Source organism: Sceloporus undulatus, unplaced genomic scaffold (genome assembly GCF_019175285.1).
Source record: "Sceloporus undulatus isolate JIND9_A2432 ecotype Alabama unplaced genomic scaffold, SceUnd_v1.1 scaffold_21, whole genome shotgun sequence".
Classification (NCBI taxonomy): Eukaryota; Metazoa; Chordata; class Lepidosauria; order Squamata; family Phrynosomatidae; genus Sceloporus; species Sceloporus undulatus.
The window spans coordinates 1059855-1079851 of record NW_024802943.1 but is presented as its reverse complement, the minus strand read 5'-3'; the positions used below and the strand labels follow the sequence as shown (position 1 = coordinate 1079851).

The 19997-nt window shown below is 41.3% G+C and overlaps 1 protein-coding gene across 2 annotated transcripts in view; it reads left to right on the top strand.

Annotated features, from left to right (window-relative positions):
* LOC121917505 (protein phosphatase 1 regulatory inhibitor subunit 16B-like) overlaps positions 1 to 19997 on the top strand; it is a 162095-nt gene that overhangs the window by 58755 nt on the left and 83343 nt on the right. For both annotated transcript variants that reach the window (XM_042443531.1, XM_042443530.1), the window contains exon 2: positions 5067 to 5467. In XM_042443531.1, coding sequence (XP_042299465.1) covers positions 5221 to 5467 — 247 coding nt within the window. In that variant the 5' untranslated portion in view covers positions 5067 to 5220. The remainder of the gene's footprint in view (positions 1 to 5066; positions 5468 to 19997) is intronic.

Below are 19997 nucleotides of genomic sequence, written 5' to 3'. Positions count from 1 at the left end.
TACAAGAGAACAGATGCAATGCTTATCTTTAAAACATTGCCTCTGGTGGAGGGCTTTATAGCTCAATGGTCTTTAAACAACCTCTTTTAAGGCTGTGTAATAGTGAACACAGTGTGGTCTTCATAGGATTGCATCCTTTACAGAGTTGCTAGAACTGGAGAATGCAAGACAAATAATTTCAGCTCAGTCGTTTTTGCTCTTGGCGACATTTTGTGCTGACACATATTGTGCAGCTGAGCCAGCCTGAAAGCTGTTTCTCCAGGGCTCAGTTTCACCTGGTGGCATGTGCATTTTTATACACAACCCCATGCCATATGGGATTAACACCATGGAGAAGCACTGCATGTGAAGGAAGCCACAGTACTGCTATAGAAAGAAAGGAGGAGAGAGAAAAATGCAGCAGCAGCAGCAGCTATTGAAAATTCTGTGTTTGATCTGGAGCTGTCAAGTGCAACTAGGCCAGTCTGAAGGTGTGACATATGGCTTGTGTGAAACTGGAACTGTCCTTCATGACTTGTATAAGACAGAGAATGACCTATTTAATGCTAAATTCTAGGGCAGGTTCTGTCAGAGTGCACACTCTGTGAAAACTGTTGCCCCAAAGTGCTCCTTTGCACACTAATTTTTAAAAAGAAAAATCTGTTTTCATTTGTGTTCTGCTGGACTACTTCTTGTTTCAGTGGATTAAATGCCTACTTCTACTAATTGATAATCCACAGCATTTCATTTCTTTATAATTGTCACCATTATTTTTATTGCCTGGCTAATTCTCATGGAGTTCCCAGATCTCAGGGTTTGGACCGACCCCTTTCTCCAGTTTTCAAGGGAAAGGGGAGAATCAAATAGAATGTTGCCAGCTTGCTGGTCCCTACTGCTGTAGGCTGCTTTAGAATGGCTGCTGTAGACTCTGCGACAAATTCACCTAAGCCCCCCATCCCCTCCTCCTTTCTTCTCTCAAAGTTTTTCCAACTGTGGCAACTTGGTACCATAGCTCAGAGGAGAGGGAGTAGTGAGTATGGGAAATAATGAACTACCTCTGGATTCACTAGCTCAGGAGTAAGCTAAAAGATTGCTGCTCTGTGGCTTTTCCCACCTTGAATGGTTGAAACCAGTATAATTTTATTTTCTGATCTGGGGCATATGTGGGTTGCATGACTGTTAGCAAAAAATGTGGTACAGGTGTTTCTTCCATTTTCATTTCTAAAAAGGTGATTGACTCCTTTCTGTTTTAATTCTTAATTCTACCCCTCCCTTTCATCCTCTTGCTCCTTCTCCCTCTCCCTAACTGCTTCCTCTACTCATCTTCCTCATTGCCTAGACCCTCTTCTCTCTATGTTGCCCTCTTTCTCCCATCCTTCATCAGCTCCAGGCTAAACTCTCTATTTGCCGCTACACGTTTTCTCTTTTTCTTCCATCCTCTACCTCAACTGCTGGTTAAACATCTTTTCCTGCCTTTCTCTGTTTTGCTCATTCTTCCTCCTACATCTGAGAAAGAGAAAGAAAGTGTGGCCAGTGAGGGTTAATAGCAATAGCAATAGCAAGTACATTTCTATACTGCTTATCAGTGCACTTAAGCACTCCCTAAGCAATTTACAAAGTGTAAGCTAACTGCCCCCAACAATCTAGATACTTATTTTACCGACTTCGGAAGGATTCAAGCTTTAGCCACTGGATTGGTATTGAACTTGCAGCCTTATAGTTTGTGAGTGAGTGGCTGCAATACAGGCATTTAATCACTGCACCACCAGGGCTCTTGGTGGTTAAAAGCAGCAATTAAAAGCAGAGTTTGAAAAATGTTCTTTGTACTAAATCTCAAATGCGTTAAAAATCAGTATTTGCAAAACTATTAAAAACTGAACTGAGAAAGGGGGGGGGGTTCTTTCCTATTCAGAGTAGGGTTTGGAAAAGCTAGACTACAACTCCCATGAGCTGTACTTGCAAAAGTGTTCAGAATATTGCTGGTAAAGGTTTATTTTCACTGTTCAACACAGAGCCTGTAATATGTCCAACCAAAGACATTATCATTTGTTAGACTGAGATCACTCCCTGTGATATCTCTAGCAGGCCATTTCTTGGTCTCTCCTTGGTTTTGGCTCTGAAATCTCAGGATCAACAGCACTAAATATTACCCAACATCACTAAATATTTGAGTTTCTTGTTGGCGGCTCCCAAGCTGTGGAACTCCTTTCCAAGGGAAGCCAAGTTAGCTCCCTCCCTGTTATTTTTTTCAGGTGCACAAAGACCTTTATATTCAGGCAGGACTTTGGCAACTGAGTGACTTCTGAAGAAGGGGTTTTTAGGGGGGAGGGGATGCTGGATCTCTGATATGCTTTCAATTTAAAATATATATATATTGATTTTGTGGTTGTTTTTAGCATGATAATTTGTTTGTGTTTAAATATAACTCCCAGTTTTTTCACCTGTTATCTGTTATTTAATCATGCTGTGAGCTGCTTTTGGTCCCAGTATTAATAGAAAAGCAGGATTTAAAATAAATAAAGTAAATGAACACTGTCAGAAACAGCATTTCGGGTGAGGGGTTGATCCTGTGGTATTTGAAATAATGTTGATAATCAGCTCTGTAAACCAGAAACCTGAAAGAGTCTTGAGTATCCTTTTCTCTCATTTCATAATCCCTTGGCCTGTTCTCTTTTTTGCTGACCTCCTTTCATGCACTGACCCTAGAGCTCTGCTGTACACTTCAAATTGTGCTAAAATTGAAAATGAGTTCACATAATTAAGTAAATTCATGTAATCGTATAATTATTACTGGCCCTAGCAAAGCTCCCAAGACAGAATAACGCTGGTTTCTTGGGAACAGTGAGAGAGGGCTTAGAAGTTCCCATAACCATCTTGTTGGCTACTGTGGGAAACAGAATGTTGCATTAGATCCTGGTGTAGTCTAGCAGGACATCTCTTATAGTCTAATGTGAAAAGAATAATACTATATACAACTAAATAATTCAGAATAAAATGTATGGATAAGTAATATTTTCATACAGATGTAGGAGCTACCTCATCCTGAGTCAGACTGTCTAGCCTAATGGTTCCCATACTTTGGTCCCTAAGGTGTTTTGGACTTCAACTCCCAGAAGCCCCAACCAGCTTGGTGAACAGCTATGAATTCTGGGAGCCAAAGTCAAAAACATCTGGAGAACCAACGTTTGGGAACCACAGGTCTAGCCCTTTATTGTCTCTGTCTAAAGTAGGCAGCCTTTGGGGAGCTATATGCTTTTTTTTCTTGCAGCCTGAGATCCATCAGCCAAAGCCAGAAGCAAAAATTGGTCCCAGTGACAGAGCCAATTTCTTGCCCCATCTGGGATAACGTACAGGGTTATATAGTCATCTACATATGAATTACTGAAGATCAAGTGTTCTAACACTGGCGCGTTACAGACGGGCCAATAAGATGCCGTTGTTACGCGTGAGGGGCGGCACTTCCTGATGCGCCTTGCCCCTCATGCGTAACGAGTACGTCAAAATGGCGCCGCTGCCGCATACAGATGGGCGCCACCATTTTGATGTCGCGGATGCGCAGTGTCCGGACGTCACATGCTGGAAGTGGCGCCGCGAGTGTGCGCCTCGTGCCTTGCAGCGCCTCTTCCAGGGCACAGGAAGAAGCGCCATTTTGGAACTTCTTTCTTGCTGCACCCAGGAACCATGCGGTTTGGCTGCTGCACTTCCCAGACGCAGCAACCGGCAGCGGCGCGAGACCACCCGTTTTGGGCTGTTTGTAATGCGCCAATGTTAACCTGACCAGTAATGCTGCACAAATACCATTCACACTATAAGATGACGGCACTGTAATTCCTCTTTAAACTGTCATGGCTGCATCCTATGGAATTCTGGGATTGGTTATTTAGGGAGGGGCATTTAGAATGCTCAACCAGAGAGATCCAGTGCCTCACCAAACTATATGCCCCATGATTCTATATGATGGAATTATTGCAGTAGTGTGAAGAGGTCCTGGGTCAAAAGCAACCAGTTAAGGCTCCTGTTTTACAGGCGAGGAAGACTGAGGCTGAGAAATGAGCAGTGAGTACAAGTCAGCCATACTTTCTATTTTATTAACTGTTGCTATAGTTTTGGAGATCAACTGCTGATCTAGCAGAAATTATCCTTATATCTATCTGTAGATGTTAACCTGATTTCTTTGCAATTCTGCTCTATCCTGAGTGGCAGATGGGCCTTCTGAATGCAAAGCTAGAGAATCCATTCAATATAAACCATTAAAACCCTTCTTTTTGGATTTAGGCACTGTAGTTGAAGTAGACTGTATCACTTTAATTTTAGTTGACAAGTTTTGTTGATACAGTCAAAATTTAACAGGTTGTCATACTGTAAAATGAGATCCAGGATTTCTGTCCACGAGAACCAAGAAATGTAATTTGTTTTCCAGAACCCAGAAATTATTTTACTGAGTATTTGGGATAGTACTTAGGGTTACATGCAGTGGCTGATTATGCTTTCAAAGTGTGCAAATCCCACTCGTTAGTTCTTACAAGGCTTACATTTTCATTTATTTCATGGTAAAAACAAGGTGATCTGGAAGCTATGAGATTGCCAGGTTGGTGGAATTGCTGTTAATTCAACTGCTTTTAATTTAATCCTAATGTCTAAACAAATGAAATATGGGAACTGTTTTTTTAACGTTCTTTCGTATGGTCAGTGATTTTGACAAATAACCAAATGAATGGATTGTTCTAACCAAAGAGAAAGGCTGAAATGAGTTCATGACTGCCCTAGGATTAGCAAATATATAGAAGGAAGCTTTTAGAGTTCAGTGTTCTTCATCCAATTTTAATATAATCAGATGAAGTCTAACCTAATATATGAATAGATTAGTATTTGAAAATGTAGCTGTTGGCAGAATGCTCTTCTTGTATTTCATTTCTAGTTCTTTGTAAAATGAATGAAAGCAGGTACATATAATAATCTAGGACACAGCAATTTGTGAAAGTATTTTTATACTGGCTTTGTATTGTCTTGCTTTTTCATCAGGCACAAGATTCACGGAGTCACCCCCCCTTTTTTTCCCCTCTCTCTCTTTCTGTCTCTCTCTCCAGGATTTCATCATGTGCTCTTCAAAATCTAGGAAGAAGTCCTCCCAGTCCAGCCACAGAATGTTTTCTTAGCACCAGACAGCTATCACAAGGGGCTCAGACTGGGCTTCTGATCCAGCAGAAGTGTGGTTGACCCATTGACCCATTCACTGAGGCAATGGACACCCACGTGGACTTGCTGACCGAGCTCCAGCTGCTGGATAAGGTGCCCACACTGGAGCGGCTCCGGGCAGCTCAGAAGCGCAGAGCTCAGCAGCTGAAGAAGTGGGCACAGTATGAAAAAGAGATGCAGCACAAGAAGAGAAAGCATGAGAAGAAGAGAAATGCTGTCAGCCGCAAGAAGGTTTCCTTTGAGGCTAGTGTTGCATTGCTGGAAGCATCGTTAAGAAATGACATTGAAGAGGGTAAGAAGCTGAAAGTTCTGATATCATAATACAGTACATCTTTGTGTTTGACCTTAGAAAAGATGAAAAAATCAACCTATGTTTCAGGCCATCGCTGGCTGGATTGTTAAAAGAGATTTTGGTTTTGAATCCCCAAGCAGCATGTTTGTATAGTTTTGAACAAATATGTGCTATTTAATTCTTTGGAAGCAGTGTTTTGAGAATAGTGTAGATTCCACATCCTTTCCTTCCATTGATATTATTTTTATATTTATACTGCACCTTGTTCTATTATAATCCATATCTTAGTATTATTTCTATCATTTGATAGATAACAGTTGTTTTTCCACCATCACTGACTTCAAATGTAGTTGTAGTTTGTGGGTTCTCTTAGGCAGGTAGTGGCAGCCCTGGAATGCTTTTTATCAGCTTTGACTGGTATGCCAACTGGGGAAGCCCAATGTTACCACAACCCCACATGCACTGGTGTCAACAAGGTTAGACTGCTGTCATACACTATACATGGGGCTACTACCTTTGAAGGTTTGTTTGGAAATTTCAGCTGCTGCTTTAAGGTGTATCTGCTTGGATGTTGTCATGGATGGACCAGTTGGCATTTAGCTTGCATGTTTATGGTGATTCAGCAGGCATTTATGATGCTAATAGTGGACTCATTGTACACATTTCTGGGATGTTTCCAAGCCCAGTTCAGATTATTGTCATTAAAATCTTCAGCAGTTTAATGTAAGATTATCTGAACTGTCTTCATCCATATCAGTGTACATGCACTTGAGTTTTGGAGAACCTAGTTTGTGTGACTGCTGGTGAAATCAGTTAGATAGACCGGTTCAGGGGATAGTGGCTTCATGGTGGTGGCTCCATGCCTGCAAACTTTTGTTCTAATTGAGGTATCAATAACCCATCCTTACAGCACTTTAAATGGGCTCTGAAAATTCATTTTAACTGAGCTGCCTTTTCTTAGAAAGATATTATGAAGAAGTTGGCCTAACATGATATTGAAAATAATCTTTATTATTTTATCTTTTTAGGTGCTAATTTTGTTAATTCCCACTGTTTTATGGTTCTTTTTATTTATAAAAAAGCAGTTACTAATGAATTCAGTGTTTGAATGTTGAGTGTCAGCTCTGATGACTGCCTATTAATATTTTATTTAAATATTCATATATTTTCATGTTCTGTATATGTGATGTACATAAGTTCAATTTATACAAGATATTTTAGTGGTAAAGTCACTGTATAGTGACCCTTTTATCACAAAAAATAGGAACAACAAAGGTTTAGAAAAAATGTGTTACAGAAGGCAGTGTCACAACTTTCTCGCCTTTTTGCAAGGCGTGTGATTAGGAAAAAACATTTAAAGTTGCTCCAAGAAAGATTGAAATTGTGAAGATTCTCTTCATCCACATGGTTCTAAATATACCAATTATCTGACTCAGTATAACACAGCTTTCATTGTACCTTTAGGAGTGAATTTATGGAGTTCCTTTTCAGGCTCATCATCACTGTAATTTGGAGAGCTCTCACAACATTTCTCAAGAACGTTTTGCATTTTGATGAAATATGGAAAAAAATTATTGGAAATGTACTGAGATACTGAGAAAAGAAGATGGGGAATTACCTCCACAGGAGGAGTTAAAATTTTGGATGGAGTATAAAGAAGGGAATGGCTCCGGGGGTGGGGTGCACTGAGGTGATATATAGTTTTTTAAAAAATGAATAAGATGCAAAAGTACATGTATGTATGGAAAGTATACTAAAAGTATTTTTGTAAAATTTCAAAAATATTAATTAAAAAAAGAGAACGTTCTGCATTTCTCTAAAGTTGCTAGATTTTGCCTCAGATGCATGAATTTATAGATATTCTTCTCAAACAGCATAAGGCCTAAATTCCATTGCTTGTCCCTGCTAGAGTAGATCTATTGAATCAGTTGCTGAATGATAAGCCAATATTTCCAAAGTCAATTGATTCCTTGGTGTCTACTGTAGTTTTAGGTAGACATTGGGTGTAGTAAGTAGAGAGATCTTGTAGCACTTTTGTGACTAACTGAAAGAAAGATGTTGGTAGCAGGAGCGTTCGTAGACTTCAGTCTACTTCCTCAGATGCATTGGGTTTAGGTATGAGATATAAGGCAAGACAGTAGAATTTTGATAAGAAAGGAGAAAATTGGTTGTGGGATGAAGTTCACATATGCTCTTTTCCTTAGTTTATTACCCTGATTTTCTTTTGCAGGAATAATCCACCAGTTTAACTGCCGTGGCTCAATGTATGGAATTCTGGGATTTGTAATTTTGTGAGACATTTGGCCTTCTCTGTTCTCTGTTTTGTGAGATATTTGGCCAATGAACTATAATTCCCAGAATTCCATAGCATTGGGTTATGATAGTTAAAGTGGTATCAAACTGGATTATTTCTACAGTGCGGATGAAGGCAAGGTTTGGATTTTTAAAAAAGTTTTTGTAATATATTTCCACAATAATTTGTTTCATATATACTAACAGTGGTGTCTGGTGGTACCTGTATCAGTGAGAGGGGGGTAGTGCATCTGCTTTAAGGTTTTAGAACTTCAAAGGAGATATGCAAGGTGCTGAATCTATTTAGGGGATGGATTTCAGCTTCTTTGACAGCTCTTTCAAGCTGGAGAGGATTTACTACTCTACTGACATCAGAACTTCCAGCTGTCCCTGTTGGATAAAGTCTAATAGTCAGGTTCCTTTGAGTGATGCATTGAAATTACTAATGCATACACCCTGCAGAAACAACAACAACAATAAATAATAATAAAAGATATAATTGAACTAATATCAAATGTTCCCTTTGATGACTTTAATGTTCAATTGAAATAGATTTCTGATTAGTTTTGTCCAAATGTGATGTGGATGTAATTTAGACTAGAATAGAAATTACAGTTAGTTCCATTAGAAGCATTAGAATGGCTTAAAAGGAAATACCATGGGTCCGAATTATACAACAAATTGTTTAGAAGCTGAAAGCAGGATGAGCCCAGATATTTCTCCATTTGCTTTAGTCATTAGTCATAAATTGTTCAACTAGGACAGGACAATAGGACACTGTGTGGTGTAATCTGATCCTAAAATGAAAAGATTGGATTGTTAGAAGGAAGATGATATCATCTAAATGATGTAGTAAACAGAATGAGCAGGGAAAACCATTTTATCTTTTTTACTCTTTGCACATCTGATTTTTTTTAAAGTATAAAATGTTTGGAAGCATTGGTATAAGAAGTAAAGGATTGCTAAGTAGCTACCAACATATTCCTTTTGATGCCTTTTAAATCGTTTTATATGTTAATTTGGATCTCAAATAACAAAGACAAAATGGAGAAAAGTGGGGACAGAACTGTAATTGGTATATCTATTAATGTGTACAACTTCATCTGGAAAGAGTAGCATTTACCACTGACATCTAAAAGAAGTTTATTTATACTGTTGTGTGATGACATTATATAAAAATATATAGACTAAATATGATTTCTAAGTTACATTTTCAGGAATAAATGTATACATTGCTGGTCTAAGACATTTATCTTCCTAAGCACATCTTATGAGATCTGCCCCTTATTTTAGGGTTGGAAAGCTTTTTCTTTCATCCAGATGCTAAAATCCCACATTTTGGGGGTGTGGGCCCTAAATAAAGACATAAATGTGTGCATCATGCCATTTATGAATGTGAATAATGTGTCAATTTGCCAAAAAAAAATGGCTCTCTTTATGTATGTGCCTTCAAGTTGCCTGCCAGCTTACAGTGACCCCATTAATTTCATAGGGTTTTCATAGCAAAGGCATACTCAGAGGTGATTTTCCTAGTGTGTACAGCACCTGATATTCGTTGGCAATCTCCCATCCAAATTCTGACCAGAGCTGACCCTGCTTAACTTGAAAGATCAGACTGCATCTAGTGCCTTTAAGGTATTTCTATGGCTAGGTTAAGTGAAATCAGTACAGTCCTTATCCACGGATTTTTTTTATCCACAGATTCAAGCATCGACGGCTTGAAAATATTTTTTAAAAAGGATAAATTTCAACCTTGATTTTGCCATTTTATATAAGGGACACCATTTTACTATGCCATTGTATTCAATGGGACTTGAGCATCTACGGATTTTGTTATCCAAGGGAGGTCCTGAAACCAAACCCCAGCAGATAACAAGGGCCCACTATATTTTCATTTGATATTTAGTTAGAAGGCAAACTTGTTAATAGCTCCTTCCTGATTGTCAACTCTGCATGTCATGAATTTCTGCTGTCCCCTACTGCAATTTTGAAAACCTGGCAACATTATTTAATATGTATGCAACTTTGTGTCTTGTTTTCCTTTAGTTACAGAGGAAAGAGAAATGATCACAATGCAAAGAGGGGACTTACCTCTTGCCTCACAAGCATGGTAGGAATCTCCCCACCCCATATGGCATAGTGCTTAGATTGAAAAAACAAAACTTTAGCACTGACAAAGTTCTAGCTGCATCTGGTGTATGTGGGAGTGTGTGTTTAGCTCTGGTTTTGCTAGAAATTGTAGAGTTGAGTCTCCATATAATGCTTTCAAAAAAACCCCACACACTCATGTAAAACACAGCTCTGTACTCCAAGACTCTGGTGTCACTTGCTCTCTGTTGTACCCTGATACCCTTATGCTACCAGCTTAGACAAATGCTCTAATGAACAGATGGGCAAATTTGATGGGGCTAAAGGTGACTTTTCTGTCCGTTAGGGCAGATTTACAGTTTTGGGAGAGGCATTTAAAATTCTCAGCCAGAGAGCTCTAGTGCCTCAATAACCTACAAGCCCCAGGATTCTGTAAGGTGCAACCGTGGCAATTTAAGGTGGAATTATAATGCTATAATTGTGTACTGTGAAAGGGCCTCTGGTGGGGTTGTTTATTCTGGAGGGGTGTGTGAGAGATAATATTTGCACTGGAGGGTCTGGAACATTCCCCCTCTCCCACAGTAATACCAGAATGGAAAGATCAGCATTAGTCATGTGGGCAGAGCAATGCAGGTACATCTTCTGGGACCAGTTGGAGTGAGTAGTCTGGACTGGCAGCTGCCCTGCCTTCTTGCTTTGTGAGGGACATTTTCCAACAGCATTGAGCATGGTGCTCTGGGAGAGGGTGATTAAATAAACTGGTCGGCTAGGTCACTCACCCAGGCCAACAACAAAGGAGTAATATAGCTGGTGGGATGCCAGTCCCCCCTTACCCTACATCATCACCCACCCTATCTCAAAATAGGACCAGTCTTGAATAGCTGTCACTTTAAAGCAGGAGTGGGAAACCCTTTGGCTCTAGGGGCCTAATCTAGACCTCTGAGGTTTTTTTAGAAGGGAATAATCATTTCCCCTGGACACCATCATTTATTTGGTGGTTTTCCATCTTCTTCCTGCCCCCCACCCCATTCTAACAGATTGAAATGCTTCCCCTTGTGGCTTAGTTATTGGTAGTATGAGATTTAAACTAAAATATGTTAGTATTTTTGTCCCTGAGAACTTCGCTGAAATTGAATTTGGCTCCCTGGAGCTGAAAGAAGTTTCTGGAGCTGAAAGAGTTTATATATACAATATCTGCCAAGACTAATATCATTAAAAAAACATTAACACGATGGTAGCAATAGAACAAACTGCTAGAGGAGTCCTTTTGGTGTTTGAGCCATTAGTGATTCTCTTAGGTTTTCTTGAGGATTTGTGTTACTCTTCAGTATTAGATGTGTAGCCATAGGCTCACAAGAATGTCATTCTGGAATCACTGGGATTTACTTCAAGCCTGGGCTATAGTTTGGATTGTGGATTTGTTGCTTACTGCAGTTTAGTTATTTCAGGAAAATCAGAGTTTGTGTGGAGGGGAGAACTCATCACCCCTCAAGCAATGGAGGTGATGAGAAAAACATTTTTCAAAGCGTCTTTCTGAAAGATTTTGGTTTTATTTTCAGGTTCACCAGTGTACTTGGGTAGGATGTGGAAACTGCATGGTGTGGTGGAATGATTTTATGAGACATTGCTCAGAGTAGTCCTTAAAAACAGCAACACTTGTCCCTTGTAACTTTGCCATGTGGGGGAGATGTCCCTAAAGACAAAAAATATGAGGAGGGAAAGGTGATTTTGTATTCTTTAAGGCAGATATTTGGAAAAGTCACTTGGGAGACTGCATTTTTAATCATACCACATCCATTGTGGCTATTGCTGGCTGTGAGAGTTTGAGCATGGTAATTCAAAAAAGTAATTTTCCCAAGTTCTGGAATGGGCTCATAGGTCTGTCAGGTCTCCCTATGCCTCTTGTGCCATTCTAGGTGTTCATTTCATCAGTTATTTGGCCTGAAATACATTCCTACTGAGAATTCTCTTCTGTGAGCTTTACTATTGGGTTTTCTCTTCTTTAACTCTTCTTAAACCAATCTTTTTCAAGAATGCTGTAAGACAGAGGTGGATGAAGTGCATATAGCACTTCAGCTGTTTGAACTGCAACTTTAAGCAGTCATAGCCAGGATAGCCATTGGTAGTTAGGCATCATGGAACTTGCAGTCCAATGACATCTGTTGTTGTTGCTAACTGCCCTTAAATTGACCTTGACTCAAGGCAAACCTGTAGATGAGACACCTCCATGTCATGATGCCCTGTCCTGCACTGCTCTGCTTAGGTCTTGTAGATTAATGCTCATGACCTCCCTAATGGAATCTATCCATCTGGCATGCGGTCTTCCTCTTTTTCTAATATCCTCAGCCTTCTCTAGCATTATTGTCTTTTCCAATGAGTTGTGCCTTCTCATCATGTGACCAAAGTATGATAGCCTCAGTTTTGTCATCTTGGCTTTTAGGGGTATTTCAAGCTTGATTTGTTTAAGGACCTGTTTGTCTTTTTGATTGTCCATGGTATTCTCAGCACTCTTCTCCAGCACCACATCTCAAATGAGTTAATTTTATTTTTAGTTTCTTTTTTTCACTGTCCAGCTCTCACATCCATACATATTGATGGATACCATGGCTTGGGTGATTCAAACTTTAGTGGCCAATTGTATATCTTTGCTCTTTAAGATTCTGTGTAGTTCTTTCACTGCTGTCCTTCCCATTCTTAGTCATCCTCTTATTTTTTTGACTGCAGGCTCTGTTTTGATCAATATTTGATCCAAGGTATGAGAAATCTTTAACTATTTCAATTTCCTCATTATCTAGGTTGAATTTATGTAGGCTCTCTGTGGTCATTATTTTGTTTTCTTTATGTACAGCAACAAGCCTGCCTTTGTACTTTCTTTCTTGACTTTCCTCAATAATTGTTCCAAGCTCATGATATTTTCAGCTAGTAATATGGTGTCATTGGTGTATCTTAGATTGTTGATGTTCCTTCCTCCTATTTTCACTCCAGTGACATCTGCAGGGCCATAACTGTCTACCCCTGCTGTAGGGATATAGATGTTTTGCACAATGGGCTTCTACTCACTAACAGGCATAGATCATTAAGGACTTGATTGTAGATCCTGAGGTACACTTCACTGGACTTTAGCCAAAGTGCCCTACACCTCTGGCCAATTGCCACTTGGCACCTTCTCTCTGTTGGAAGCTATTCTGTCCTATCATCATGTAAACAATGTGAAATAATTTACTTCTTTTCCTTTGTTGTTAATTATTTGTTCCATTAGTTTCAAATCCTGCAGAATATTAATCCTAGCTAGGAAATGAAAATCTCATTAAGTGCTTTGGATAGGGTGGGGGACATTTATGCTTTGCCCCAAAAGAGGAAATGTGTGGCTGAGAAAAAGGAAGAGTGATTTACATTTAAAAATTACACTTGATAATTTATTGCACCAGCTATTGCAACAAATACTGGGCAGAACAGTAGAGGACAGGGAGGTCTGGAGATGTCTCATCCATAGGGTCTCCATGGGTTGAGATCAACACGAAGGCAGTTAACAACAACAATAAAATGTCAACAATACAAGGAAAGGCTGTGACTGGATATACAAATGTAGTATATTTGTGTGGATATTGTTATATAGTTCAGTTACTAGGAGGCGCTAGATTTATTTGCATTGGAATGGAGTCAGACTTTTCCTTTTAATGTTCTTGATACATCTTTTTTGTCTGGGATGTCCCCACTACTTTCTGTGATTAGTTTACATGGGAAGATGACTTCCTTCAACATTCACCTAACCTAATTATGTCGACTTCATGTATAAGTTGAGTGAAGGTTACAGGGTCAAAATCATGAATTTTGATATGACCCATGGATAAGTCGAGGGTAAAACTTAAGGGGCTGTAACGAAGGATGGAAAGGGGAAAATACCACTTCCATCCCTCCTTCTTCTTTGGAGCTCTCTCGACCACCTAACACTGATTCCCAGGTATGGATGGAGAGGTTTTAACATTGGATTGAGAAGGGAAGGAAGGGGTGTTAAATGAGGAGTTTCTTCCATGGGAAGAAATGGCTTGTAAATTGGACTGGGAACCTCTTTCACACACACACACACACACACACACACAGAGAGAGAGAGAGAGAGAGAGAGAGAGAGGTGCCTTAAGGCACTAAGAATGGGGCATCAGGGTTGCTTGTTTTCAGATCTTTCTAAGCAGTACTAGTTCCTAACCTGTATATAAGTTGACCCAGGATTTAAAGGTCAATTTTGGGGCATAAATGTCTCGACTTAATGCAAAATGCATCAATGTTCTTGTTAGAGGCATTGCATGAACAAGGTAGCATTAATATTTCTGTGATTCAACTAGTAAATACATTGTTTGAATCTCAGTGTATTATCATTACAGCATCTTGGTTACACATCAAAGAATGGAAAATCTCTCAATTTTTAAATACAAGAATGCTGGAAGTGTGTGTGGGAATGTTTCCTACTTTGAAATGTTTTATGTAAGATTTCTTTTAAATTAATGCAAAAAGGGGGTTGGCGGGGGTGAAAGAAAGATTTATGCTATTTGGGTATTTATGATGCCACTTTGATTTGGGACTCATTTGTCAAAGAAAGACTCAGAAAAGAAAATCTATCAGAGCCTTAGCATATCCTGTTGCAAATGCTGCTGCTTATTTGTGTCATTTCAGCTCCAGGCTTAGTGCCTATTGTAGTTGGCTGTGCAGAGGAAACAAAACAAGAATAATCCCTGCTTAAAAATATGTCAATCTAAACTAAAGATTGATAGGTAGGCATGACAAAGGAAGCAAACTCAAGGAAACAGTGGAAGGGTTGGGGATTATTTTGATAGGCAGCGTGGTCATAGTGTAATCTTGATGGAGGGCACAGTAGGAAGAATGATGTAAATAGATCCTAAGACGAGATTTGCACAAACATTATGTCTTTGCTGCAGTAATAGGGCTTGAGGTAAATTGCTAGTATGTTGTTTGAACCATAAAGTTAATTACTGCAGGTCTCTGCTTAGAGGTCTATGGTGCTAGGTAATTAACTGGATGAAAGAAAGAATCTACAGTAGGTTTGCTGTTACTTCAATAGGAATATTGTAGATATTATGTGATACAACTACTGATGGATTAAGTGCTAACCTTTAGACTACTTGTGGGCAGATAGTTCTGGCAAAATATGGTTATGATGGGGGTTAAAGTATCTAATCTTTGGGTTCCTTGTAGCTTTAGGATTCTGTGATGAGGTGTGACAAAGATGAACAGTCAGTCCAGATATAAATGACCCCATGGCATTTTGCTATCTCTCCAAAACATAATCATGATGATTAGAGGTATATCTACACTGTAGATAGATATAACACGGACACCATTTTAAGTGCTGTAGCTGCATCCTACGGAATAATGAGATTTGTAGTTCTACAAAGTCTTTAATCTTCGCTGCCGTGGCAGTTAAAATGGGATCATACTTCATTATTTCTACTGTATAGATGCATCCTATGATGCTCAGGTAGGTCTTCAGTTTGCTTATTGCTTTTTCATGTGTATAGGAAATATTCTAGCCATTTTACTAACATACTGTTTTTCTATGCACCCTTTCACACTATAGAATGATACCACTTTGATTCCATTTTATTTGCCATGGCTGCATCTTAAGGAATCCAGGAGTTTGCAGTCTGGTAAAAAGAAAATACTCTTTCCAATATTTTTTGACAACAGGTTCTATTAAAAAATAACATCTTAACCTGGGAAGCACTGAAGAACCACATCTATTACTTTTTCATTCATGGCAAATTGCATCTGTGGCAGCATTTCCCTTTTTAATGACCCTTTAATTCAGTCATAAAAGAACTGTAGTATTAATAACAAGTAGAGTTCTGTCATATTCCAGTGGCTGCGTGTGAGAGCATACACACACTGAACCACTTTCAGGGTAAAACCAACTTTCTCAATTAGAAAAGCACTTTTTAAAATAGCCATTAATTAGCTGCTATAAATTGCTTTTTCTAACCATACTCCCTTATAATGCCAGTAATTCCCTAGGTATTGAGATCTTTACAAGGGGCCTTAAATTTTCTGTAAGCTCTTGGTGTTACTTTTTTCTTTTTCTTTTTTACAGTCATTCTGAAGCTGGTATTTCTCTACCCATTCAAAATATGTGATTTTTTGTTTTGTTTCTACAAGCAAGCACAGTCTCCTTCTTACAGAAATAATCTATCTTCCATCTTTTATTCATTTCTCAAGACATTGTTTCAGTACATTGTCCCCAGAAGATAAAATATAATTTTTTGACGTATAATGATTTTAGCAGTGCAAAGGAATAGCAAAATATATGGAACTGAATATCTTTGGTTTTTAAAAAATAGATGGAAAGTCTGGTCCAGGGATGGACATCTCTGGCTCTAGATATTTCTGGATTGTAGCTCCAATAATTGTTTACCATTGGCAGTGCTGACTATGGCAGTTGGGAGAAGTAGCCTTAAAACAGCTAGAGAACCACAGCTACCGGCGCTGAAGGGAGGGAGGAGTTGAGTCGGTGGGAGCGGCTCTCTCTTTAAAAGCCGGCCCGCCAGCCCCCAACCTGAGGACGCCGGCACAGACCAGCTGGGCGCGCCCCCGCGCCACGTCAGGAGGACTCTTTGCCGCCCGCGGCGCTGAAGGGAGGGAGGAGTTGAGGTTTTTTTTTTCCTGGCGCAATATTGGCGTTCCTTCTTCAGGAGGAACAGGAACCTATCTGCTCGCCATATTGTTTATGGTTTGAGCTGGGTCTTTTGCAATTTGGGGTAATTTTTTTGGATAAGTTTGTGTCTTTAGGAATGACACCTTCTGTTGTCTTCCTTTGTTTTTGCGGGGTTTTTTTGTTGTTACTGGATTTGGGGGTGGGAATGGGATGTGGGAGGCCAGCTGTGGTGGCGGATGCATTTGCAATGGGAGCCCCGATTGAGATTGTGCGAGGCAAGGGGAGGTATGGCGGTAGGACTGTGGATAGGTGTTTAAATGGAAGGGGAGATCGATGTGTGATACCTATCTCTCCTTCCTTCCACTTTCCTAACCAAAGAGGCCTGAGGGTCAGCCCAGTCGTACCACAAACCCTGTTACTGCTCCTATGCAACACCAGGTCTATAAAAAATAAGACCCACATCGTGTATGATCTTTTGCAGGATAAAAACTGTGACCTGGCATGCATTACTGAGACCTGGCTGGGGCCTGAGAGTGAGGCAGTGTGGGCCCAGGCCCTTCCAGCCGGGTTCTCAGTTAAGGACCAGATCAGGTTAGGTGGGCGGGGGGGCGGTGTTGCCTTGGTCCATAAAAACACTCTTTCTTTAACCAGGATCCCAGTCCGGAAAACAGATCACATCGAATGTATTTACCTGTCCCTGAAGGCCAGAGACAGTCTAGGGATTCTGTTGGTCTACCGGCCACCCCGTGTGCTAACAGATTCCCTGGCCGAGCTGACACAGTTGGTCCCGGAACTGGTGCTGGAGTCCCCTAGGCTTCTTGTCCTGGGGGACCTCAACATCCCTTTCGAGGCCAATGATATTCCAACTGGTGCAGCTCGGGAGTTCATGACTACCATGACAGCCATGGGCCTGTCTCAATTAGTCTCAGGGCCAACACATTGTGCCGGTAATACTCTTGATGTGATCTTCAGTACGGACATGGAGGCTCCGTTGGGTAGAGATCTCTAATGTCTCTCCCTTGTCATGGACGGATCATTTCCTGGTTGAGGCTAGAATCAAGGCTCCTACCATTAACCCTCCCGGGGGGTGGCGGACCCATTAGGATGGTCCACCCTCGAAGGCTGATGGAACCCATAAGGTTCCAAGAAGCCCTAGAGGGGTATACGACTGGCTCTGACGGCGATTCTGTTGACGCCCTTACCGACATCTGGGATACTAATCTCTCTAGGGCTATACACAGTATCGCTCCCAAGCGTCCTTTCCGGCCTGCTTCCAACAAACATCCCTGGTATACGGAAGATCTCAGGGCAAGGAAGCGGGTCGTGCAACGACTAGAGCACAAATGGCGAAGACATCAGCACTTGTCCGACGGGACACTTCTTCGCTCTCATTTGAGAGCTTACGGAGTGGCAATACGTGCAGCAAAGAATTCCTTCTATGCTGCACGTATTGCGTCCGCAGAGTCGCGTCCGGCAGAGCTGTTCAGGGTTGTTAGGGAGCTAACCCGGCGCCCTCCCACCCTGAGCCCTATTTTGGAGCCATCTAAAGCCTGCTGCGACAATTTTAACAACTTCTTTGCGGATAAAATCTCTCGGGTAAGGGCTGATCTCGACGCCAGTCTTTGTGCAGATCCTACAGTAGAGGTGTCCGAAGCGTCCGTGGTCCCTGTTATACTGGATCACTTTGAGTTTGTTAGTACCGATGAAGTGGACAAGATCCTCCGAAGTGTTAGGAGGACGACTTGCTCTCTTGATCCCTGTCCCTCATGGTTGACAGCTCAGGGGGGAGATGTGGTGCGACTAATGTTGCACCACATAATTAATACATCTCTAAGTGAGGGTCAGTTTCCATCCAAATTAAAACTAGCAGTGGTTAAACCCCTGCTAAAGAAGCCCTCCTTAGACCCCCTGCTCCATAATAATTATAGACCCATCTCGCTGTTACCTTTTTTGGGGAAGGTGATCGAGAGAGCAGTCGCCTTCCAGCTTCAGTCGATCTTGGACGACACTGATTTTCTGGACCCATTTCAAACCGGCTTCCGGGTGGGCTATGGAGTTGAGACTGCCATGGTCGCCTTAGTTGATGATCTCCGTCTGGGCATGGACAGGGGGAGCGTATTCCTGTTAGTGCTTTTGGACATCTCAGCGGCCTTCGATACCATTGACCACAGTATCCTTCTGGGACGCCTGAGGGAGTTGGGAATTGGAGGCACTGCCTTGCAGTGGTTCCGTTCCTACCTCTCGGGCAGGTCCCAGATGGTGGAGCTGGGGGACTGTCGCTCCGATAGGAGGGCCCTGACATCTGGTGTCCCTCAGGGAGCGATTTTGTCCCCTATGCTATTCAACATTTACATGAAGCCGCTGGGAGAGATCATCCGGAGACATGGGGCGCGGTGTTATCAGTACGCTGATGACACCCAGATAATTTTCTCTATGTCTCCGACTGATACAGTAACTAAGGATGGCATCTCTCCTCTAGATGCCTGCTTGGCGTCGGTAATGGGCTGGATGAGGGAGAACAAACTCAGTGTGAATCCAGGGAAAACGGAAGTACTGGTGAGAGGTTCCCCGGTTTCTGGTGGTGAGATCTGTCGCCCGGTCCTGAACGGGGTCACGCTCCCCCTGAAGGACTCGGTGCGCAGCTTGGGAGTGCTCCTTGATTCATCGCTCCAGTTGACTTCTCAGGTGGATGCAACGGTCAGGAGTGCCTGTTACCAGCTTCGGCTGATACGCCAGCTGCGTCCCTACCTGGACCGAAAGGACCTAGAAACTGTTGTACATGCTTTGGTAACCTCTCGATTGGATTTCTGCAACGCGCTCTACATGGGGCAACCCTTGTACCAAACCCGGAAGCTGCAATTGGTGCAGAATATGGCAGCCAGATTGGTCGCTGGTAGTTCCAGGTCAGACCATGTAACACCTATTCTAAAAGATCTTCACTGGCTGCCTATTCGCTTCCGAGCTCAATACAAGGTGTTGGTTTTGACCTATAAAGCCCTAAATGGCTTGGGCCCAGGGTACTTGGAGGACCGCCTCTCCCCATATAATCCGCCTCGCACACTCAGAACTTCCGGGACTAAACTGTTGGAGGTCCCTAGGTCCAATCATGTGCGGACCTCACAGAGGGCTTTTACTATTGCTGCCCCCCCTTTGGAATAAGCTCCCTGTAGAGCTTCGCTCCGCCGCCTCATTAGCTGTTTTTAAAAAACAGTTGAAAACATACCTATTCTGGCTGGCCTTCCCACCTTAATTTGTCCATTTATTTTCCTGCCCCCTTTCCCCTCTTTTCTCTTTTGACCCTGGATTGATGTTTAATTTTCATTTTTTTCTGCCCCTGCCATGTGTATTTTCTATTTTATTGTTTTCCTGTTCCTGTCTTGTAGTAATGTTTTTAACTGATTATTGGATTTTAACTTTGTATTGTAATGTTTTTTAAATTTTGTAAGCCGCCCTGATCATATCCATGGAAGGGCGGGATATAAATAAAAT